Here is a 26,029-nt window from a genome sequence, read left to right on the forward strand (position 1 = left end):
TCGGATGCCCTTCCAGCTGCAACCCAGTATTGGGAAACATTCATGCATACCCATTCACACACATACACTACGGCCAATTTAGTTTATTCAATTCATCTACAGCACATGTTTAGACTGTGGGGTGAACCGGAGCACCCGGAGAATCATTGTCATCCATAATATTTGTTTTCTGTGGATGGTTTTCAGGTTTTTTTTCTACTTTAATGTTCAACAGAAGAAATAACCAATTAAAGGTTGCATAAATGTGCATGTGTTCTTTTCTAAAAATAATGGGTTAAGTGTAGTACCAGATGTATTTGTATCAGGGGAAAGGTTACAAGTTGTATCTGAGTACAAGTACCTTGGTGTTTTGTTTGATTCAAAACTATCATTTAACTCACAGGTTAAAAGGGTTTGTACCTGGGTCAGATTCAGTGTAGCAAATTTTAGATTTATTCGTGATCAGATCATCAGGTCATGTGAGGCTGCCCTAATCTATTATCACCCCATGATCATTTCTCATATTACTTATTGTTTAACCACTTGGTCCCAAGCCAGCATTACTACTTTGAAACCACTTGAATCCTTATACAAACAATCTATAAAAACCCTTGATAAGAAATCAGTTCAATTTCACCATTATTCAATATTAAAGAAATACAACCTGCTTAGTTGGGAAAATTTAATAAAATATGTACATATCTGTTTAATGTTTTAAGGCTTTACATAACCCGACTTCACCACTAAATCAGTTTGTGAATATTAGAACGACTGCAACTAGAGGTGGTGAAAGAGGGGATTGTATTATTCCTCTCAAAACAAGTAAATTCAGTCAGCCGGTATTTTCAGTGTAAGCCGCTAGAGAATGGAACTCTAGCAACAATTAGATCACTTACTTTTCGTTCTTTTTAGTTTCATGTTAAAATTTGGTTAGCGACAAATCAGATAAAAGGTCCAGTATTGTCCCATACATGAGCTCATTTGTCTTATTTTGACTGCTGTGCCATCATAAATTGTGAAAATAATGCACCAAAGAAGGCTTCCAATAAATCCAAACAATAATTGTTCATGAGTCCAACATCCAGCTGTTAAAGAAAACACAATATGATGGAAGCCAAGTCGTCGTTCACTACAAGTATAGCCCAACTATTATTCTGAATCTTGGACCTTATTCTTAAAAGAAAAAAATACCAATAAAAAGGTTTCAAGCACCAAAAGTGGCCCATGTTCAAGTTAATTTGAATACTAATTAGGCTATTTTTGTTATCTATGAACTTTCCAAATGTACTTTTTATTTTTACAAAAGAGACTCAAATCGCCAAGCTCTGCAAACAGGTCCACTTTTTGAGAAAATCTAATCACCTTTATGTAAATGCTCTGTTTTTAAATTAACAAAACCTTTTGCTTTCAATGTTATATACACAATAAGTTTCACATTCCTTTATATTATTAATTCAATGCCACAAGAACAAGAGGTATTACATAATTAAATAGTTTTCTGAAAGAGAAATTATAAAAAAAATATACATTTACATGAAATTACATGTTTTCAGTGCTTTTTTGTTTTGTGGTTGTTCTCGAAGATTTACATATAATTTGAAGTCATTCATAAAATGGGAAGAGTTTGGTTTACATTGAGCCTACTCTTTATCATGTACAGTATACACTCTCAGAAATAAAGGTAGGAAAGCGGTCACTGGGGTGGTACCTTTTCAAAAGGTACACATTTGTACCTGAAGGGTTCATATTAGTACCTCAAAAGTATATAATAGTACCTAAAAATTTAAGAGGAACAATTTCGTACTTTTTAGGTACTAATATGTACCTTTGAGGTACTAATATGTACCTTTGAGGTATTAATATGGACCTTTTAGGTACAAATTTGTACCTTTCGAAAATGTACCACCCCAGTGACCGCTTGCCTACCTTTATTTCTGAGAGTGTGTGGTATTTTACTTATAACATAAACACATAAAAAAAAACATGTTGCCCATTACGATTCAAGTTCTCATTATCAGAATAAAACAGTACATCAAATAAACAAATGTCTATCCTATACTACATTTCTTTTTTTTGTTAATAAACAATTCCAAATCTTAGCTAAATATTCTTGAGTAAATGCAATGAAAAAAAAGATGCAAAATAGTTTTTTTCTTCACCACAAAAGTTTGAATCGTTCCAAAACAGGTTTTTATGTAAAACATAAATTCTATGAAATATTTTGTAAGACACTTCTTTAATTCTTCTTTAATACGCTCCAGAGACAGACGAGTCTTCGCTGAGGCCAGCTTCCAGCCTCCGCCACTGAGACTGCAGTTCTGCACAAGACGTTTGGCCAGCGGAGAAATTAAAATGGTCGTGCCCAACTGAGCCTGGTTTCTCTCAAGGTTTTTTTTTTCACTTTGCCATTTAGTGAAGTTTTTTTTCCCTCTCCGCTGTCGCCACTGGCTTGCATGGTTCAGGATCTGTAGAGCTGCGCATCGTTGGATTTGCTCTTCAATATTTGGACTCTCAGTAGTGATTATTAAACCACACTGAACTGAGCTCAACTGAACTGAACTTAAACACTACAAACTGAACTACACTGTTCCTATTTACTGTGACCTTTTATGTGAAGCTGCTTTGACACAATCTACATTGTGTAAGCGCTATACAAATAAAGGTACATTGAATTGAATTGAATTGAATTTAGTTATTTATGCGAAACTTATTTGTCAGCTTCCAAGCTTTAAATAATAGCAAATAATGAAAGCCATAAATGTCTTGCTGTAGGTAGAGACAAAGAAGTTATAACCTTATTGTTACACCGTTGTTTTAATTCCAAATTTTCAATAAAAATGTTTTCACAAGGATTTCCTAATCTAATCGCTTCTGAAACTGTTTTCAGTACATTTTTTCTTACCTCAAATCTGTTCTTCAAAAAATAAATAAATGCTGTATCATCTTGACTCCTAAAGCAGTGATGCCATTAAATTGACTTCTTCTAAAATGCAGAGCTAAAACTTGAGTAACTTAATAAAAATAAAAAAGGAGAGAGAGGGCAACTTTGTCTAATGCCACAATGAATATCAAGACTTTGAGAGGTACCATGCACAAGTTTGACAGAACTATTACACCCAGTATACAATGTTCTAACTGCTTTCAAACACAAATCTCCAAAACCAAAGGATTTCATAACTTTTAAAAATATTCTATGAATCACCGTATCAAAAGCTTTATAAAAATCAATGAATAAAAACTATCATCCTCGATAAAGGGATTGTAATCAATCATATCTAAAACCAGCCTGATATTATTTCTTTTATGTCGGCATTGCACAAACCCCCATACTGCAAGTTTCGCATTCCGCGCTCCAGCTGTTGTGTGCGCGCGTCACCGCGGCGCGGCCCCGCCCACCGCCACTGGAGCGCGCCGCGAGTCCTCAGCTCGTTCTCGGTTAGCAGCAGTGCGAGTGAATGAACGTTAAAACTCTCTTTACAGTTCTGATGATCATCTGACTGGATTATTTCTGTCACGCTGGAAAATTAAGAAGAAAAGCTGCCATCTGAATTCATCTCCGCCGACCCAAGGGCGACTGTCACGCACACTGGACTTTTGTTTCTATATTTAAGTCTGAAGCAACGGAAGAAGGACTCGATTATTTCAGGCTAAAGTTTTAACGGTTGTCATATGAAGGATATGGGCAGATATGGACATGTTGCGTTTTGCGCGATTCTGCTCTTCTACTGCTCTTTCATTACAGGTAAAAACTAATGAATCTATCTATCTATCTATCTATCTATCTATCTATCTATCTATCTATCTATCTATCTATCTATCTATCTATCTATCTATCTATCTATCTATCTTATTATTATCTGTCTGTCTATCTGTCTGTCGACGCAATGATTTACAGAAACCGTTTTTTGTCATCAGTTTAACGTTAGTTTTTTCTGCCACGCGTATCCTACGAAGTCAAACAGTGGATGTGTCACAAATTCTAGCAAGTTGCCTACCTAGTATAGACTACTAGGATGTCTAGAAACGTATCACTTGGTCTGTTATGACTTTTAAAGGGAAATAACACATAGTTTTGGACAATTAATCGAGAAGTATTATATTATTCAGGTATATGTCTAAGAAAAGTCGTTTCAATTAGACCAAAACTGATTTCCCACACATACACATGCTTTCTACAGGGTGCTCACTATATTTCGAGGAACTGCGTTTTATCTCCCGGTGAATGGACACTGTCTTAATTTTGTTGTTGTTGTTGAATCAAATGAACTTTTCTAGTCATTTCAGCTTATAGCAATCAAACTGACTACACTGTAAAGAATTTAACGACAAAAATTCAAGACAACAAATATTTTTATGTTGCTTTAACCTATTCTAATAAGTTAAACAGGTTTCAGACTTTTTTTTTAAGTTATACAAAGTTTAACTTAACATTTTAGTCAGTTTAATTGATGTAAGTTGAGATGCCTAAAACGGTTATTTTGGTTCAACTAAAAGAAATGTAAGGCAGCAATGACTTTTTTACAGTGTACACAATTAAATGAAACTTTGTATAACTAAAAAAGTAGTTAAAATAAGTTAAAGTAACATAAAATCATTTGTTGGTTTGGCTTTTTGTCATATAACTTATTACAGTGCAGACTTTTAATACAGCCAGACACAAGATATTATACTAGCATGACTTCTAATTACTTTTATTCGTTAATTTTCCTTCCTTTATTTAATTAGATCTCTAATAATAAAGATAATTAAATTATATAATAATGACTAAGGATAATCTGAGAACCAAAAAACTAACAAAAACACAATTTAAAAACATTTTCTCAGTTTAACGTTCGTTTTTTCTGCCAGGTGTATCCTACGAAGTCAAACAGTGAATGTGTCACAAATTCTAGTGAGATGCCTACCTAGTATAGACTACTAGGGTGTCTAGAAATGTATTACCTGGTCTGTTATGGCTTTTAAAGGGAAATAACACACACAGTTTTGGCCAATCTCATGTTTGAAGAATCATGAAGTAATGTATTATTCAGGTATATGTCTACGAAAAGTCGTTTCAATTAGACCAAAACTGGTTTCCATACACACAAATGCTTTCTAGGTAGGGTGCTCTCTATATTTCGAGAAACAGTGTTTTATATCGTGGTGAATAGACTCAGTTTTAATCCTCACTTAATTTATTTGTTTATGAATTAACTTAACTTTTCTAGTCATTTAAACTCATATCAATCAAACTGACTACAATGTTAGAGTTTGTACAACTAAAAGTAGTTAAAATAAGTTAAAGTAACATAAAATCAGTTGTTGGTTTGGCTTTTTGTCATATAACTTATTACAGTGCAGACTTTTAATACAGCCAGACACAAGATATTATACTAGCATGACTTCTAATTAGTTTAATTTGTTCATTTTCCTTGCTTTATTTATTGAGATCAGTAATAATATTGATAATGACATTATATAATATTGACTAAGGATAATCTGAGAACCTGAAAACTATCAAAAACAATTTAAATACATGATCTCAGTTTAATGTTAGTTTCTGTTACCGCGCATATTCTACAAAGTTAAACAGTGGTTGTATCACAAATCCTAGCTAGTTGCCTACCTAGTACAGTCTACTAGCGTGTACAGAAATGTATCACTTGATCTTGTTTAAAGGAACCACACAGTTTTGGTGGTACACACATCTCATGTTTAGTGAGAAGTATTGCATTATTCAGATATATGTCTGTGAAAAGTCATTTTAATTTGCCCAAAACTGGTTTCCATTCACACAGAAATGCTTTCTAGGTAGGGTGCTCACTATGTTTTGAGGAACAGCGTTTTATCTTATGAAAAAGACTCGGTTTACATCCTCAGTTAAATTGTTTTGTTAAATCAAATGGACTTTTCTAGTCATTTCAACTTATATCAATCAAACTGACTAAAGAATAAATAAGTATAACTTTGTATAATAAAAATGTTGTTGAAAACTGATTAACTTTTTATTAAATCACATTAAAGTAACAAAAAAAAATGTTGGATTGACTTTTTGGCATATAACATTCTTCAAAATAGCTTCTTTTCTACAAACATTATTAGGAAAAACATACTTTGGAAGGCAGTGGTTACAGTTGTGCAACATTCTTCAAAATAGCTTATTTTCTAAAAATATTAGGAAAAACAAATCCTATAGATGACAATGGTTACAGGTTTGCAACATTCTTCAAAATAGCTTCTTTTCTAAATATATTAGTAAAAACATATTATAGAAGTCAATGGTTACAGCTTTGCAACATTCTTCAAAATAGCTTCTTTTCTAAAATATTAGGAAAACAATTACAATGGAAGTCAGTGGTTACAGTTTTGCAACATTCTTCAAAATATCTTCTTTTCTAAAACATTAGTAGGAAAAACACATACTATAGAAGTCAGTGGTTACAACTTTGCAACATTCTTCAAAATATCTTCTTTTCTAGAATATTAGTAGGAAAAACACATACTATAGAAGTCAATGGTTACAGTTTTGCAACATTCTTCAAAATAGCTTTTCTAAAAATATTAGTAGGAAAAACACATACTTTGGAAGGCAATGGTTACAACTTTGCAACATTCTTCAAAATATCTTCTTTTCTAGAATATTAGTAGGAAAAACATACAATGGAAGTCAATATTTATAGGTATGCAACATTCTTCAAATTATCTTCTTTTCTAAAAATATTAGTTGGAAAAACATACTATGGAAGGCAATGGTTACAGCTTTGCAACATTCTTCAAAATATCTTCTTTGGAATCACCTGAGGGTGAGTAAAATAGTAAATAATTATTCATTTGAGTGAACTATCCCTTTAATTTTGCAGCCTGATTTTTCTCCTTTTTGTGTTAGGCCAGTCACAAGACGCATTCATACTCATTTAAGGGTGGAAAGAAAATCATCCCCGTCACATCACTGGCACAGAGAGCATTATGGGAATGCTGTCAAACCACACACGCAGTCTTCCAATCCCACAATGCTTTCATTTCAAAGCCAGTGTTTGTAATTAGAAGTCATGCAGTGGTGTATTTTTACCAAATTTAAATGAGATTTTATTCCAGAAGGCCTATTTTTGGGAAGCTACACTCTAAAAAAAATGTTGGGTTGTTGGGTCGAATAGGCAAACCCAAAGTTGGGTTATTTTTTATTTTTTTCAATGAAATGTAAAGTCTCCATGGAACCAAATAAACGTTTTTTAGATGTTAGTATCAGTATATTAGTCTTAAAGTAAACTGTCCCTTTAAGGCCTGTGACTGTGTGAACATTTCAATATTTCACATTTTAAAACATCCAGCCACAAGAAATGTTTTGTAACTTTAATAAAGATTAAATAATATACAATGAAGACTATGCAGTGCTCATTTTGAAGTTTATTCTGTTTCATTGAGATGCAAAAACTGCAACTTTATTATTATTTATTTATTTATTTATTTTGCGTTTGACATTATTAGACACTTTCATGCAAAGCGACTGCAACAGAGGAACTGGAGCTATTCGTCACAGAGCCAAACATTCATACAGTGCCAGATTTATTAGAAAGCAAGACTTGGAAACATACCTTTAAAGGATAAACTATTAGCCATCCTGTGAACTTTTGATTCTTTTTCAAACATTTCCCAAGCCCTAATTAACAGAGAACATTTTTACAACATGTTTAAAACATTATAGCTTTAATAACTAATTCTTACCAACCAATTTATTTTGTCTTTGCCATAACGGTGCGTAATATTTTCCTAGATACTAGTATTCAGCCATGACTGCATTTCAAAGGCTTAACTTTTGGTTAATTAGATTGACAAGTTATTAGAGAGCAGTTGTTAGTTCATACCTGCCAACACTGCCGTTTTTTCCCGGATGTCTCCCGTAGTTCAGACTGATCTCCCGCCACCATCCCGTTTTGTTTTTTTTTCCCCCTAGAAAACTTCCGTAATTTCAAACAACCCCAAACACCCGGTCCTCAGCGTTTTGGTACAGTCTATAACACCCCCGGATTGCCAACTTTGGTATAGTATACAATCACAGCAGCTGCCTGAAACCCGGTGCATGGTACATTTACTTATCTGTGTTATTCGGACACCTCACCCCCGACACCTAGACATCCCCACTAGCACCTGCCTAAAAAAAAACTAAAATTGCATCCTAATACAAGCTGTAACCATAGACTGTAAAATATATGGATGTAGTATCCGTGACGTCACCCATAGGTTTCTGAACACTGCAAAAGAAGCTACAAGTAGGCGCGGCCAACCGTCGCCATTTTGTTCGCGCGTCATCGCAGCCACGGCGGGATACCAAACAAGGGCAAAGAGGCGGAGAGTGAGCGGAGCTACAGATATCTGCTGGCCAGGGGCGTTGCTAAACATAAAGCTCTACTGGGGCACGTTCCCACCCCCCCCCCCCCCCATAAATACACTATTATTCACCATATTTTGAAGAATAATTGTATAATAATAAGAATACTTTTATGTATATTATATTTATTATAAATAAAAGTATTCTTATTATTATACAATTATTCTTCAAAATAATCTTAAATGTAACTGGAAAACAATGTTAAGACAACTGGAGTGATATGCTGAGATCATTTAAGAAATTACTTTTGCATAAATATTAATTTAATTTGAGTGAAATTCTATAGACAAGTCAATAAAATACATAAAAAAAGATGTGTTATAGAATTATCTGTTGTAGACTTGACACACGGCAGATAATTAGGTTTGTTAAGTCTTACCTAAAAAAGGCTGTTAAGCTGGTTTTACAACGCATGAGCGGCGCGTAACAAGCAGCCTGCTTTTTTGGCGCGCATATTAACTACCGGGATTCTCAGAAGCGCGAGCGCGAAGCGCGCGTGTTCTTTGCGCACACGCGGAGATGCGTCAGTTTGCTTTTTGATTAAACACATTGCTTTCACCAGCGTTGGTTCAGTTGCACATAGAGAATAACGTCTTCATTTAGGAATTACCTCTCTTAATAAACACACTTGCATATGAAGTAAATCATATCTCAATGCATTTACTGGGGCACTGGAGATTTTCACTGGGGCACGTGCCCCAGTGAATTGGGTCTAGCGACGCCCCTGCTGCTGGCACTTTGCTTAGACCTGGCAGACAGACTTTACTTTGGGAGAAACGCTTGATACTTTATTACCTGCGACTCGTTTGTGTTCTGACCACATGTGCTTGTTTGTACACTATATCAATAAAGTGTTTAAGACTTTTGAAAACACTGTAGTAATACATTGAGCCACTAAACATTGTTCTTATGACGTTTTTCTACAGGAGGAAAACGCGAATTACTTCCAAACACTTCAAATATAGTCTGTGTTAGTAAATGCAAGAATATTGATGAACTCCAGCATAACACTGTATGATAACGCTTCAGATGACTGATCTAGAGCCTACAGCTAATCAATCTGGCAAATTCTGGAGTGCATTATGGGTCTAAAGAAAAATATTAATGATAAATGATCTTAAATAAAACAAATACATTTATAGAGATAGTATATAAGTATATAACTTTACTCACATGGGAAACGAGGCCACATGAATGGTTTGTGAGCACAATTAAGTGCACACAGCATCCCATATCATCTGATAATTGTAAGAAATAAGTCCAAAAGGCAGCTGACTGTGTAAAGCCACATAAAACAAAACAAAAATACGATGAATATGCCGAGATCAGTGGCTAATCAGCCGGATTCAGCTGAGGTGAAGTGACGGTGACCAGCGAGACCTAGCTGTCACTCAAGTGGCCACGCCCTTAATTATGCAAATTTAATATAACCTAATATAAAGGAAATGGATGAGTTATAAAAAAATTCACCCCCCTCACAGTTGTCATGGAGGGTAATAATAGCTATATGAACCAAAATCGTTCTTTGTACCAGGCTGTAAACACCTTTTTTTCTGCTGTAAAGTTGGCCATTCTAACAGTGGGCTCAATTGCAATTTGCTTTATTATGGAGCCAGGACTAGAGGAATTTTGATGAATTGCAGTTTCAGTTACTTCCGTATTGGCTTCCCGGGGGAGAGCGGGAGGTTGCCGCTTGGCTGTAACCAGGCCCTTTCTCATTTGCTACTCTCTTTAATGCTTCTCACATTTTGATTAAATAGTTGCCTCTGATGTCGTGCTGGTCATCTATGAAGGAGAGTTGCAGGTATAATTTGTGATAATATGTACTGCTGGACAACATTTAGAATTTTCATCCAAAAAAAGCCCAAAACTGTGTACTCTACTTTACATCCAGTACATCCACATTTACAAGCATAAACATGGTAAATGATGCATGACAGAAAAACAGGAACTACGTCAGTAGTGAATAACTGCAAGCTGAAAATGATCTCAAACTGACATATTTTAGCTAAAAGGATTTTAAACTTGATTTCAAGAATTGTTGGTAGCTAAAACTGTTAGAAATGTCCATTAATTAAAATTTAACTGAAGTCTAGCTAACATAAAATGTGTCTGACAGATGAAAAAAAAACACTAAAAATATTGGTATTATAATAAAGCTAAATTAAATATAAAACACTAAAATAAAAATTAATAAAACACAAAATATTGTATTTAAATATTATAATAAAGCTAAATTAAATATAAAACACTAAAATAAAAATTAATAAAACACAAAATATTGTATTTAAATATTATAATAAAGCTAAATCAAATATAAAACACTAAAATAAAAATTAATAAAACACAAAATATTGTATTTAAATATTATAATAAAGCTAAATCAAATATAAAACACTAAAATAAAAATTAATAAAACACAAAATATTGTATTTAAATATTATAATAAAGCTGAATCAAATATAAAACACTAAAATAAAAATTAATAAAACACAAAATATTGTATTTAAATATTATAATAAAGCTAAATCAAATATAAAACACTAATGTAAGGATAAAAGCACATGATCAAGGGACAAAAACTAAAATAAAAATTAATAAAACACAAAATATTGTATTTAAATATTATAATAAAGCTAAATCAAATATAAAAAACTAAAATAAAAATTAATAAAACACAAAATATTGTATTTAAATATTATAATAAAGCTAAATCAAATATAAAACACTAAAATAAAAATTAATAAAACACAAAATATTGTATTTAAATATTATAATAAAGCTAAATCAAATATAAAACACTAATGTAAGGATAAAAGCACATGATCAAGGGACAAAAACTAAAATAAAAATTAATAAAACACAAAATATTGTATTTAAATATTATAATAAAGCTAAATCAAATATAAAAAACTAAAATAAAAATTAATAAAACACAAAATATTGTATTTAAATATTATAATAAAGCTAAATCAAATATAAAACACTAAAATAAAAATTAATAAAACACAAAATATTGTATTTAAATATTATAATAAAGCTAAATCAAATATAAAACACTAATGTAAGGATAAAAGCACATGATCAAGGGACAAAAACTAAAATAAAAATTAATAAAACACAAAATATTGTATTTAAATATTATAATAAAGCTAAATCAAATATAAAAAACTAAAATAAAAATTAATAAAACACAAAATATTGTATTTAAATATTATAATAAAGCTAAATCAAATATAAAACACTAAAATAAAAATAAAACACAAAATATTGTATTTAAATATTATAATAAAGCTAAATCAAATATAAAACACTAAAATAAAAATTAATAAAACACAAAATATTGTATTTAAATATTATAATAAAGCTAAATCAAATATAAAACACTAAAATAAAAATTAATAAAACACAAAATATTGTATTTAAATATTATAATAAAGCTAAATCAAATATAAAACACTAAAATAAAAATTAATAAAACACAAAATATTGTATTTAAATATTATAATAAAGCTAAATCAAATATAAAACACTAAAATAAAAATTAATAAAACACAAAATATTGTATTTAAATATTATAATAAAGCTAAATCAAATATAAAACACTAAAATAAAAATTAATAAAACACAAAATATTGTATTTAAATATTATAATAAAGCTAAATCAAATATAAAACACTAATGTAATGATAAAAGCACATGATCCAGGGACAAAAACTAAAATAAAAATTAATAAAACAATAAACATAAAGTGTTTAATAAAAATGTATTAAGAAAAAAATCTTAAAATCTTAAAGTAAAATTAAGAAATAAAATTAAGAAAATCTTCTTAGATATGTAAAAAATTAGTAAAAATAACAAATACATAATAAATGCAATAAAATAAATAAAAAGTGCATTAAGATGTTTATATTACTTTAACTCAATGTTAGAAAGTAAATGAAACTACAATAAAATTAACAAATTAAGAAAATATTTTTGATACATAAAAAAATGAATATAAATGACAAATACAAAATAAATGCAATAAAAAGCTGTATACAATTTTAAATTAGTTTACTTTAACTTAATGCTATAATGTAAATAAAACTAAAGTTAAAAATTTGTAATTAACCTAAAATAAAATTAACAAATAAAACTGGGAAAATGAGATAAAAAAATAAATAAAAATGACATTAATACAACAAACTGACTAAAACGCTCAAAAAAAGCTGTTTTTTTTATATATATATAAATTTGAATGGACAAATCCAATCGTTGAGTCAGATTTCTGAAATTTAACCCAGCAGTTGGGTTTGTCCATATTGTACAATATAAAAATCATAATAAAACCAATTAATAATATAAATGTGTGTTGAAACAACCTAATGCTGATTTATGAGTCCAGTGTTCATCTGCAATATTTAACATTAACCAGTAATGTTTCTTTAAAGAGGCCTGATGTGAACAAAATCAAGTAGAGTATAACGCTGTACAGCCCTGTGATACACTCACCGGCCACTTTATTAGGTACACCTGTCCAACTGCTTGTTAAGGCAAATTTCTAATCAGCCAATCACATGGCAGCAAATCAATGCATTTAGGCAGGTAGACATGGTCAAGACGATCTGCTGCAGTTCAAACCAAGCATCAGAATGTTAGCATCTATATTTCAGAAACTAATGATCTACTGGGATTTTCACGCACAACCATCTCGAGGCTTTACAGAGAATGGTCCGAAAAAGAGAAAATATCCAGTGAGCGGCAGTTGTGCCTGAGGTCAGAGGAGAATGGCCAGACTGGCTCCAGCTGATGGAAAAGCAACAGTAACTCAAATAACCACTTGTTACAACCGAGGTCTGCAGAAGAGCATCTCTAAACGCACAACATGTTGAACCTTGAGGTGGATGGACTACAGCAGCACATCCACAGTCACCAGCTCTCAATCCAATAGAGCACCTTTGAGATGTGGTGGAACGGGAGATTCGCATCATGGATGTGCAGCTGACAAATCTGCAGCAACTGTGTGATGCTATCATGTCAATATGGAGCAAAATCTCTTGAGGAATATTTCCAGTACCTTGGTGAATCTACACCACAAAGGATTAATGCAGTTCTGAATGCAAAAGGGGGTCCAACCCGGTACTAGTAAGATGTACCTAATTAAGTGACCGGTGAGTGTATTATTTCAGCTGTGTTCAGAAAACACACACACACACGCACGCACGCACGCACATAAACACACACGGACAAAATTAAACTGAAAGGTAAAAAGAGAAAATGGAGCACTGCAAAGATTAAGAGTGAAAATGTTCGAATGTAGTGATCATGAAAAGGCCACTGTGAGTCTCTGTGAAGCGTCATCATAATCTGATCTGCTCGGCGCTGCGCTGTGTTTTAATGCCGTTTCCCTGAGAAAAGAAAAGTGCTGAATCAAGCTCTGAATCAGGGTTTGTGATCCAGAACAGGCCGTCATTGAGAAGCCAAAAGAGCTGCGGTGAAGCGCAGGGTGTGGTGCTCAGAAGCCCTCAACAAACCTCCCCCAGGATCCTGATCCAGAGGCTAATGCAGCAAACTGAGTGTGTGTGTGTGTGTGTGTGTGTGAGATTGGGTGAGAGAGAGAGAGTGAAAATGTTGTGTGTGAGAGTGTTTACGTATGTGTTTGTGTGTAAATATATTTGTATGTGTGAGAGAGGTTATGAATCTCTTTGTGCATGTGTGCGTGTGAGAGAGTGTGTATTTGTGTATGAAAGTGAGTTTGAGTGTACCTATATATGTTTGTCTATGTATGAGTGTATGTGTGAGAATGTGTTTTTGTGTATGTAGCGTATGACAGAGCATGTGTAGTGTGTGCAGTTGAGAGAGTCTATAAGTGCGTGTTTATGTGGGAGAGAGTTTGTGTATCTATGATTTTGTATGCATGTGTGTGTTTGTGATAAAAGACAGAAAAAGAAAAAATGTGTGTGAAAGAGTTACATGTGTAAATATATATGTATGTGTCAGAAAGGTTATGAATGTCTTTGTGTATATGTGAGAGAGTGTTTGTGTGTATTTGTGTATGAAGAAAATGTTTGTGTATATGTTGTGTGTGTGTGTATATATATATATATATATATATATATATATACAGTATATTAGTGGTAGGCTGTTATCAGCAGCGTTAACGTGTGCTATGTTAACGTGAGACTCTTATTGCGCGATTTAAAAAAATATCGGCGTTAATCTATTCTCAAAGTTGGGTTGGGAGCTGAGTCTATTCTACGAAAGCTATGATGACTTTTACCTTGATATTTTAGCGCGGATGTATACCTGACTGGTGAGCCGTCTGACAAAACAGTGCCCTTCTGAATCAAATCAACAGGATGCCCTTCTGGATCTTTCACTTACTTTGAAGACACTACTGACTACACTTACATGGACATCTGTAATCTAGTTATTTGCCTTAATAGACAATAATATAATTAAGATGTTTACGTGAAGTGCTTTCATTTAAGAGTTTCCTGTAGTTTTGGGTGACTTTAACTGCAGTTCGGCAGTTTCACTTTAACTAATGAACATTTCATTCATGCCCCCGTGACAAACCTGGGGTATTAGATGGAAATAAGGAGTAAGGAATGGTGAGAGTGTTATGGAATTTAATAACGCACGCCAAATGGACAGAAAAAAACGTCCACATTTCGCAATGTGTGTGTGTGTGTGTGTGTGTGTGTGTGCGGTCCTTTACTGACAGCCGTGTGTGTGGATCTTGTGAGAAAATATGGCGAAAAGTCCTACATGACGGTAATAGTTTGATTGCAGTGTTTACTTCAGTAATGCCACTAATATCTGCATACTCCACACGTCTTAACTCCATTTCAGTTTAGTTCAGTTATGACTTTAGTCAGATTAAGGTAATCAGAAATCACTGTTTCAAGCTTATGTAGGTCTACAGTTTAAAACTCATGTTTAACTGAATAAACAGTGAGTAAACACAAGTACATCTTATTGAACATCTTTTATTTTCATCACCGATTATCACAGTAGATCAGTTTCTCAAGCAGTTTGTGATGCATTTTGGAAACAGGAGATGAGCCCCTGGTCTAATGCGCCACCTCGCTTGAGAAACCTGCTCTCAAAGACTTTCAGTCATTATTTGTGTAGCACACATATTCTGAATGCCTTCAGCAGAATCAGCCATTTTATTCCAGATTAATTCCAAGATCACAGTGAGATTAATCTAGATTAAAAAAAATTTATCTATGCCCACCTATAATATAGATGTGTGTTTGTGTGTATATAAGCATACATATACAAACTCTTGCACACACAAACACATATATGTCTATCTATAAATATAAGTGAGAGAGTAAGTGTGTTTTTGTGTATGTATGCGTGTATATGAGAGAGAGAGAGAGTGTGTGTGGGTGATTGTTTGTGTGTACAGCTATGTGTTTGTGTGTGTGAAAAAGAGTGTGTATATATGCGTTATGCACATGTTTGTGTGAAAGTCAAGCTAATTAATATGAATAAATAAAACCAAAAAATAAAACTGTACTGGATATATTAAAGCCCATCTGTTAGACTGAGGCAGACTGGAAATGCAGAGCAGACTCTAATCAGAGCAGAGGGTGAGAAGATGAAAATAGAAGAATAACTGATATGAAAACCGCCTGCTGACAGACAAGAGAAAGAAAAGCAGACACTGAGGACATTTATCAAGTCAAACATTTTTTAAATTCTTTTCTTAGACACAAAACAATTATTTATGGGTGACACGGTGGCTCAGTGGTTAGCACTGATGCCCCACAGCAAAAAGGTCACTGGTTCGAGTCCCGTCTGGGTCAGTTAGGATTTCTAAGTGGAGTTTGCATGTTCTCCCCGTGTTGGCGGGGGAGTGCTCCGGTTTCCCCCACAGTCCAAACAGATATTCATAGGTGAATTGAATAAAGTAAATTGGCCGTAGTGTATGTGCGAATGTGAGAGTGTATAAGTGTTTCCCAGTACAGGGTTGCAGCTGGAAGGACATCCGCTGTGTAAAAACACATGCTGGTTCGTGGTGACCCTTGATGAATAAAGGGACTAAGCCGAAGGAAAATGAATGAAAATAATTATTTATAATAATTTTAAATTGCAAAAACTTAAGCATAAATTTAATCTGCCTAATAATCAGTTCTGGAGGCGTCTACAGTTGAGACATGTGCTCACAAATGTCTTCAGTTCCCCCTCAAAACTCTAAATATTATGGACTACGTTGAATAGTTTGGACTGCTGAGCGAATCACTGGTACAACCCTTCCTACTCCCCAAGAACTGTACTTATCCAGAGCGAGCAGAAGGGCTGCCAAAATCACTCTGGACCCCTCACACCCAGCACACTGCCTCTTTGAACTTTTACCTTCTGGTCGACGCTACAGAGCACTGCGCACCAGAACAGCCCGACACAGAAACAGTTTCTTCCCTCAGGCAATCCATCTCATGAACACTTGATGATAATAATTGTGGAACCAACATCACTACTTGCTATACACTTTTATACACATATACACTTATTTAACAACACACTTTACATGCCAATTTGCACATAACAGCTGCACATATAACGTTGTGTATAGTAATAAACATGTACATACACTTGTCAATTTGTATATTTGCACTCACTACTTCTATTTTTGTTTTTAAATATATTTATTATCTGTTTTTTGTTCTGTCTCTGTAATCCTGTTGCACTGTAGAAGCTCTGTCACCAAAACAAATTCCTCGTATGTGTGAACATACCTGGCAATAAAGCTCTTTCTGATTCTGACTACTCATTAGTCAATCGAGATATTAGTTCTGCAGTCAAGATAATATGGGAGAAAGATTTGGGATGCACATTTGAAGATGAGAACTGGGGAAAAATTGCTGGGAATTTAAAATGAATGTCTAGAGATGTTAGAACACGTCTTATACGGTCTAAAATTTTACATCGATTTTACTGGACTCCTAAGAGACTGTTCAGAGCAGGTTTCAAAAACAATCCAGAATGCTGGCGATGCCAAGAAGAAACAGGAGACCTATTTCATGTATTATGGCAATGCCCAGAAGTCCAACATTTTTGGAGAGAGGTGCATGAATACCTTGTAAAGATATTGCAGACCCAGTATGAATTTTGCCCAAGCTTATATATACTTGTAGTAAAACTTTATTGTCTTTGACAGGAAATTTGTTATGGGCATCGCCATATTGCTGCAGACATTCACTAAAAACAAGCAATAAAAACAATACAAAATACAACAGTTACAAAATGTATAATGGTAATTAAGATATACTCTTAATAAATAAACCCACTGATACAGGTACAAAGGATTTCTTATAACGGTTTAACCTACACTTTGGGACTCTATATCTTCTACCAGAGGGAAGCAGTTCGTAATGAGGAAACAAAAAATTAGTTTGATCGTTTACAATCCTTTCCACCTGATTGAGGACACAATTCTCATATAAAACTCGAGGATTAAAATATTCATCGTGCCCAACAATTTTCCATGCTGTCTTTAAGAGATGCATCAATTTAGATTTACACTGAACAGATAGGTTGCCAAACCACACTGTGATACCATATCTAACAATGCTTTCAAGAACAGCTTTATAAAACAACATCATGAGTTTCTTGTTAACTCCAAAAAGACGCAACCTCCGCAAAAAATACAATCTCTGGTGTAAACGAGAACAAACCCACTCAATGTGTGTTTTCCATGTGAAAGAACTGTCGATGTAAATGCCCAAGTACTTATAGGTTTCTGACTGAGTAATAGGATGGTCATGTACAACCACTTGACGATGGTCACCTATACATTTTGGGTCAAATACCATCTCTTCTGTTTTCTTAGTATTTATTTTTAGCTTATTTCTAGGTGACCCATGTTCCTTAAGCCGCATGAATAAAACTGAATTCCAGTGGATACAGAGCTGAATAATGCTAGGCAGACGGGTGATTGTTAAAAACTGGAAATCTTCCAGTAGACCTCCGATTTTCGAGTGGATCTCAGAGTTAGGACGAGTTGCAGCTTATGAAAAACTCTCCTACAGTTTACATGGAAGAATTGAAATTTATTTTTGATAAATGAGGAAAATTTCTACATTTCTGCGACCCACAATGTTAGTAAACATGTAACAAGACAAAATAATAATTAAGGTTATGATATTAGCAACCCCCTACCCTCCTTTTTTCTTGTGTGTTCTGGTTTGGTTTACATTTGCAATTTATATGATGTTATTTATTTATTGAATATATTTATGTTGTATTGTTCTGCTTTTATGTATTTGATATTCATCTGCATTATTTGAAATGAGAAAAACCTATAAAAAATTTAAATCTTAAAAAAATAATTTGATATTGCACCGCCTCACCACATCATAATACAGAATTTTAACCTTTTTGAATATAGCTAATAATTCTGCTTTGCATCACAGGAATAATTTGCATTTTCAAATATATCCAAAGAGAAAACAGTCATTTTTTATTTATAATGTTTGACAATATTACAGTTTTGACTGAGTTTTAATCAAATGAGCGCAGCATTGTTGAGCAAAAGAGACTTATTTTAAAAACATGAAAAAATCTTACCATCCACAAACATTTATTTTATTATTCAGGCCTCTCCACAAATCAGAGGGATTTTTTTAGGTCTCTTCTTAAGTCATGCATTTTGACAAATGATACAATGTAGGGATGCTCATTTCGGTTAATTTTGCTAACCGACAACCGCCGCTCATTAATCGGTTATTAACGGTTAACTGGTCAGATTACTATTAATTTTATATTAAACAAATTGACGTGTCTATTTTGTGTCTGACACATTAAATATTGCATTTTAAAATACTGATTTATTTTTATATGCTAGCATATTAATAATAGAACACGACAACAGAGCATTTTCACGCACCTGCAGTGTTTAGCACAGAAGAGCAGAATAAACTAAATAAAATGAATAAAATAAATAGGACTGCCCTAAACTATTTTCCACTTAAATAATTAATTTATATTACAAATCGAAAACACTGACTTATTATTTTTAATAACCGGCATAGGCTGTTTTTTTCCAATCATATTTTTGTCTTATTCCGTCAAATAAAAATAGCAGACTTCCTCAAATCGCTCGCTCCATGGAAAATATGCATTTATTTAATGCCCCGCTGTTATTATTATGATCACAAAACCTTTTTACATTTTTAATAGAAATCATTATTTTAAAGATTATGTCTTGGTTTCCTTTCTCTCCCTCGCGGTTCAAGTGCGCGCGCTGCGTGATGAAAAGACAACAACACGCGCGCATATGTTGACTTTTTGTAAACAGTTTTGTTGTTTAAATATGATATTGCATTAATGTGCATACATGCTTTATAAGCTGTAAAATAAAAGGTAAAGCCTATTTGTTGCGTTTATGACGCAGATCCAGGTCAACATCAGCGCTGGTTTGGTATCAACACGTCTGTTTCAAACAGCAATATTCTTCCATTTTGCTTCTTTGGCAAATGTGTCTGTAGCCACGGGTTATAAGTTATCGTCCCGCTAGTTAAGTATGTCTTGCAGTTGAACAAGTGGCTGACACAGCTAACAAGCTTTTTTCATTCCAAAAACGCGAGGCGCACCTGCCTTTATATGTTGACAAGGAAAAAAGAAGAGAAGAAGCGCGGTCCTCTTATGAAACGACTGAATCAGCTGGGTATCGATTGTGCATAAGTGTTGCTGTCTGTGTTGTTACAGTTGTAATATTTAATACTATTGTGATATTCAAGATTTGTAAATTCATACAGCTCTGGATAACTTAAAACAGCCATTAGACCTTCAGAGCGGTGTTAATGCATCCTGAAGTAAAGTGAAACGGCTATAAACTCCAGCAAGATTGAGTGATTATATGCAGACTCATACTTTATCTATAAGTAAAGTATAACTATAGAAACTGTGTTCATCTTAACTAAACGCTTCGTTGTGTTTGCTGGCCTCACGCATCGCGCACCTGTCAGTCAGTCAGTCAGTCAGTCAGCACGTAACGCCAAAGAATTAAACAGATAGCGCACAGCACTACTACGATTACAGAAAAGTTTGCGCTGTTATAATTCACTTACCTTTTAATACGTTTTGGTGCGATTATAATCCGCTATTAAAAACAACAACAATAACTGAATGTTTTGAATGGGTAATGTAGCCGTGGCGAGATGCATTTTGGTCCCCGCCATGGAAGAATGAATGTAGCGGAAACCAAGCTCTTTAAAAGTTCTCTGTAGTTGTCTTGAAAACACAAACTGCTGCTCTGGGATGAGCCGCGTGCAAAAGATGCCCCTCTTAACGCAAAGGCGCATTCAATCGGCCCCTTATGCAGCCAAACTAAAAATATATAAAATAATGATTTTAATCGTTTAACTGATAGCATTAATCGGTTACAAACGCACCCTTTCGGTTAACGGTTAATCGATTATTTTGAGCATCCCTAATACAATGACACAATAGGCCCGTTTCCACTGAGTGGTACGGTACGGTTCGGTTTGGTTTGGTACACTTTTATAGCCGTTTCCACTGTCAAAAAGCGTACCGTACCGAACCGTACCGTACCGTACCACTTTTTCGGCACCCTTTCGAAAGGGTACCAAACACGAGAAAGGGTACCAAAAGGCGGAGCCACACGCGCAGCTGAACGCTATTGGTTTACAGAGAGGTGTCATTCGCTTACGCAACAAGCCAGAATGAAAACAAAAAAAAACGCCATATTTAAAATACACACACAGCCGAGAGAATACAGAGGAATTATATATACATATAATAACGAGCCATGGTCGACCCAGGCTCAAACAAACCTTGTCGTCGTCATGATGAACAGCCACAAAGCCATGGAGTAGAGCAGATTTACCCCGTGCCGCGTAGTTTTTTACGAGGCAGTCTGAAGTGCGAGCGGTTTCGCTTTCTTCCTTGCGCTCGCCGCGCGTCTATATCTGAAATAACAAACTTCTTGAGCTGATGATAATAACGTGCGCTTGATTATTGACGTGCTTTTGAAACCCGAAGTCTTATCAGTAGGGCCAGACAGAATCTGCAGACATTTTTGGCTTATTTCTGCTGAGAATTTTGTAAAAAATCTGCGGATTTATGCTAAATGATTTTAGGAGTATCGTAACTACAAACTTAATATATGAAATAAAAAGTAATAGCTTTTTAACTTTTATTTAATGTTTACAACTTAAATCCATCTAGATCCACTTATTTGCTACTGTAAACAAAGCAAGTCTCATGTAATAGATCGACAAAAAGACAGAAAATATGACTTTACAAACTGCATTGTAAATAAATCATATGAACATTTTCATATTAGGCAATAATATTACTGAAATTAGTTTTAAAACTGAATAAATAAACATTTACACAAGTAAATAAATAGACTCAGTGGGCTAAAAATCTGGAAATCTGCGGATTTTGTGTGGGCCTATTTATTAAAGCAGCGTTTTTCAACCACGTTCCTGGAGGAGAAGCTCATTAAAAGAGACTGAAAGACCTGTAATGGGTGTCACAGACAAAGGTGACATCAAAAACATGGAGTGTTGTTGGGCCTCAAGGAGTGTGGTTGAGAAACACTGAGTTGGAGGCTTGTTAAAATCCCTAGCCGTATTTCTTAAAGGACCATGAAACCCCCCTCTTTCGGTTCAAGTCTACCTCAGAATAAAAAAAAAGCTTCATAATGGGCGTGGAGCTCTGGGAACAGAGGGAGGAGTGGGCGTGGCAAGCAGAGCAGGGAAAAAGAGGAGAGCGAACAACTGTTGTCAGTCGGCTCACAAAATGAGACACAAACCATGAGGAGACGCATGATTTTATAGTTTACAAAGTTAAAATGCAAAGAAATAAACAGTAATTTAATGTCCTGCTATATATGTTATTCATAATTTCATATACACATAACCACAGTTTGGTATATTATTATAATGATAATCATATAAACACTATAAATAAGGAGGACTTCTCTCCTCCTCAATCACTGGGTCTGAATGCACACAGTGGATAGCAGTGCAGCAAGTCTCTTGCCCCGTCTATTCCAACCATTGGCTCTGCTGGTAATCTGGAGGATATTAAACATGTGTAAGCACAGCAGCACGAATGTGTCTGAATGGTAACGAACTCAACTGATAAAAGACAAAGTCCACCATTCTCCAATTCTCACACAGCTCTCTCGATAAAAATGCTTAAAGCAAACCAACAGCTTTACTGTATTAGACCTGACAGCATTGCGGGGAACCATATGCAACAAATCCTGTGAATCATGGAAACAAACACATATGACCCTTCATGAATGGCTAAATACTGCTTGCTGTACGTGGACACTGTCTCACCCAATCATTGGGTCTCCTAGCTTGGCAGGTCTGCCTTGCCTATGGAAAGCACGTGCTCTCATGAATAATTAAGAAGCAGGCTCTTCTCATAGGATAAGAAAACTGACACATTATCACTCCACTAGCAGAATCGCGCAATGTCACTGATTTTGATCCCGCTCCAAAAGTTCTTTTAAACCCAGAAGATGAAATTAGCTGACAAAAGCTCAAAATTATAAAGTTTTCCCCACCATATAAAGCTGACAGGTGCTAACATTGCCTTAACCGATGCTCAAAACACACACAAATCTCAAACAAAGTACTCAAGGGTTTCTTTTGTCACCTTTTGTCACCTGTCAATCACTGTCTGGTTAGGCTCAGCTGCCAAAACCGACCTCCGTAGACTACAGCGAACAGTCCGGACTGCTGAACGAATCACTGGCACAACCCTTCCAACACTTCAAGAACTGTACTCTTCCAGAGTGAGTAAAAGGGCTCGCAAAATCACTCCGGACCCCTCACACCCAGCACACTACCTGTTCGAACTGTTACGTCTGGTCGGCGCTTCAGAGCACCAAGCACAAAAACAGCCAGACACAGGAAAAGTTTCTTTCCTGTCTACCTTATGAACAGTATAGTATTCCCCTACTGTGCAATAAATATGTGCAATACTTTCTCATACGCACTTGTACACAGCACCTTATATCAATATACAATGCAATACCTTCTACATTCGCACTTGTACACAGCACCTTATAACCTGTATATTTATAACAATCTGTACATACAACTCAACATCCAGGTTTCTTGACTAACCGCATCTGTTTAATGTTCATCATTTTAATTTTTCATATTTATTTTGTGTTGTCACTTGTCACTTTATGTACACTGGAAGCTTCTGTAGCCAAAACAAATTCCTTGTGTGTGTGAAGCACAATGGCAATAAAACTGATTCTGATTCTTTTATTCAAAAATTCAAATGTTCTCATTATTTACCTTTCCTAATGTGGTTTTAAATCGGTTCCTTCTTCTACTGTGGAACACAGAGGAAGATATTTTGAAGAATGCTGGTTGCTGGCACCCATTGGCTTCCATATTAGGAAAACAATTACTATGGAAGTCAATAGGTGCCAGCATTCTTTAAACTATCTGAAGAAATAAAAATAATAGAAGAAAACAAACTCAAATAGGTTTTGAATAAGTGAAGGTTGAATAAACAATGACAGAATTTTCATTTTTGGGTGAACAATGCAAAACAATCTCACGGCAATTCCTAACTCTTTAATTAAGTAGCTAATTCATTCGAATTCGTACGATCTCATTCATACGATCTCATTCGTACAATTTAGAATGATTTGCTCATCCCCCCAATGATAGTTGTGTTTAGGGGTGGGATTGGGTGCTATGCCTCATTTTTAAAATCATTCAAATTTTCATACGACTAAACTTGTATGAATTCGTACGAATTGGTAAAACGTAAAATACTTACATTTCCACGTGAGATCAGGCTAAACTATCCCTTTAAATACTGTTTTTCTGAGTCACCAACTGCAAAAAAAAAGCCTCCTCCATCGATTAGTCAGCAAAACGCTCTACAAACACATGACAATATCTCTTTATATAATGAAAGAATTAGTTATTAATATGTTTCTGGTTTTGTGAGATTATGAACATCAGATCTGAGCTCCATTTAAAAATGACCTCATGTTTAATTCATGATAATACCCTCTTTTCTTCACTGAATTGAGCAGATAGCTTTAAATAATTGAAGTTAGCTAGCTAGTTTGCATCATCTGTGTCCTGATTTGACTCTTCAGATGATCATGTCTGCATGTCGTCTGCAGCTTCATCGCCTCATTTATCTGTGAAGAGGAAAGACGGCGTGTCTGAAGTCAACATGACCTCAGTTCTGCAGACGATGGAGATGGACATCAGTAATCAGACGCAGCCTTCTGTTAACAACAGCATCAGCACTGAGTCCACACCGCATACAGACACTACAGCAGGTACAGCACTCATTCATTGATAGTTTTCACCTGTCGTTACACCATTAGGGAAACGACCTCCTGGCGGGCAAACATTACTATCTTCCCCTGACCGCCATGTCACAGGCTGAATATCCAAAAAGCCTTGTGTTGTGCAATAAGGTTTAACCCAACAGCCAGAAAGGAGAAGTTGGATTTGTGCCAAATAATAGCATCATTGTGTGCATTTTATACAGTTTCTATTCTAATTTGCAGGTCAAGTGCAATTAAAGTATACATTGAAATGCAAAGTCGAAGTATAAATAGCAGAAGTGAACAAATACATTTTCCCTACCAGCAAATAGTAATCCAAGTAAAAGAAACCAACGCCAAATAATACTTATAAGCTATAACGCCATCACTAATTAAATCGCTAAAGAATATCCAAAAGATGACGTTAAATGTAAGAATTGAACTGTTTTAAATGACTGAAAAATGGTCGCAGGTGCAGAATATGGATCGCAAGTGCTCACAATTTTTAAGTTTGTAATCATATCTCACCCGACACAAAGCGGGTTGTTATCTTGTTATTCATTCACAAGATGGTGCCAAATAATCAAAAACCGCAGCATGACAGACAGGCAGATACATATGAATTTAGATGTAATTATATGGATGTGTTTTCACTGATGGTCAAGGTGATTCAAAGTTCCCCAATGTTATTTAGCGGTTGTTATCTCAGGATAACATACCTTGGAATGTCACGACTGACCAATCAGAAGCGAGTATTCCAAACAGCTGTTTAATAAGTAAGGGATAAAGTACATCCAGCCAGTTGTATTCGTAGAATATCAAATAAAAGCAGAGCACTGTTGTAGAAGACTGACAGGCTTTATTCTGCAAAAACAACCATGCTGGATGTACTTTATCCTGTTAATAACATGGCTACTTGCCACAAAACATAAAAAATACACACAAAACATGGTTCTTAGCTGAAATAGTTTATTAATTCTATAATTAAACGCAAAGCTGACAGAAACGAGAATGGTTGAATAGAGCATACATTAACCTACATATCATTCAGTCACAAGATGGCGCCAAACAGTCAAATATGCAAAGCTGACAGAAAGGAAACCTGCTAAATGGAGCATATACTTACTAACCTACATATTATTCTGTTGCAAAACAGCGGCAAACATTCAAAAGCACAAAAAGCTGACAGAAAGGAAACCTGCTGAATGGAGCATATACTAACCTACATATTATTCATTCACAAGATGGCGCCAAACATTCCAAAAACAGCAACATGACAGACAAGCAGATACACATGAATTTAGATGTAAGTAAATGGATGTGAATGTTTTCACTGATGGCCAAGGTGATTCACAGTTCCCCGATGTTATTAATCGGTTGTTATCTCAGGATAACAT

At 34.6% G+C, this 26,029-nt stretch overlaps 1 protein-coding gene across 1 annotated transcript in view; it reads left to right on the forward strand.

The window, feature by feature from the left end:
- The first annotated feature begins 3,376 nt into the window (after positions 1-3,376).
- The window catches only part of LOC130247470 (serine-rich adhesin for platelets), a 47,580-nt gene continuing 24,927 nt past the window's right edge, over positions 3,377-26,029 (forward strand). Inside the window, exons 1-2 of the mRNA XM_056480703.1 lie at positions 3,377-3,721; positions 24,480-24,641. Coding sequence (XP_056336678.1) covers positions 3,649-3,721; positions 24,480-24,641 — 235 coding nt within the window. The 5' untranslated portion in view covers positions 3,377-3,648. The remainder of the gene's footprint in view (positions 3,722-24,479; positions 24,642-26,029) is intronic.

The sequence above is a fragment of the Danio aesculapii genome, chromosome 20 (genome assembly GCF_903798145.1).
Source record: "Danio aesculapii chromosome 20, fDanAes4.1, whole genome shotgun sequence".
NCBI classification, from domain to species: Eukaryota; Metazoa; Chordata; class Actinopteri; order Cypriniformes; family Danionidae; genus Danio; species Danio aesculapii.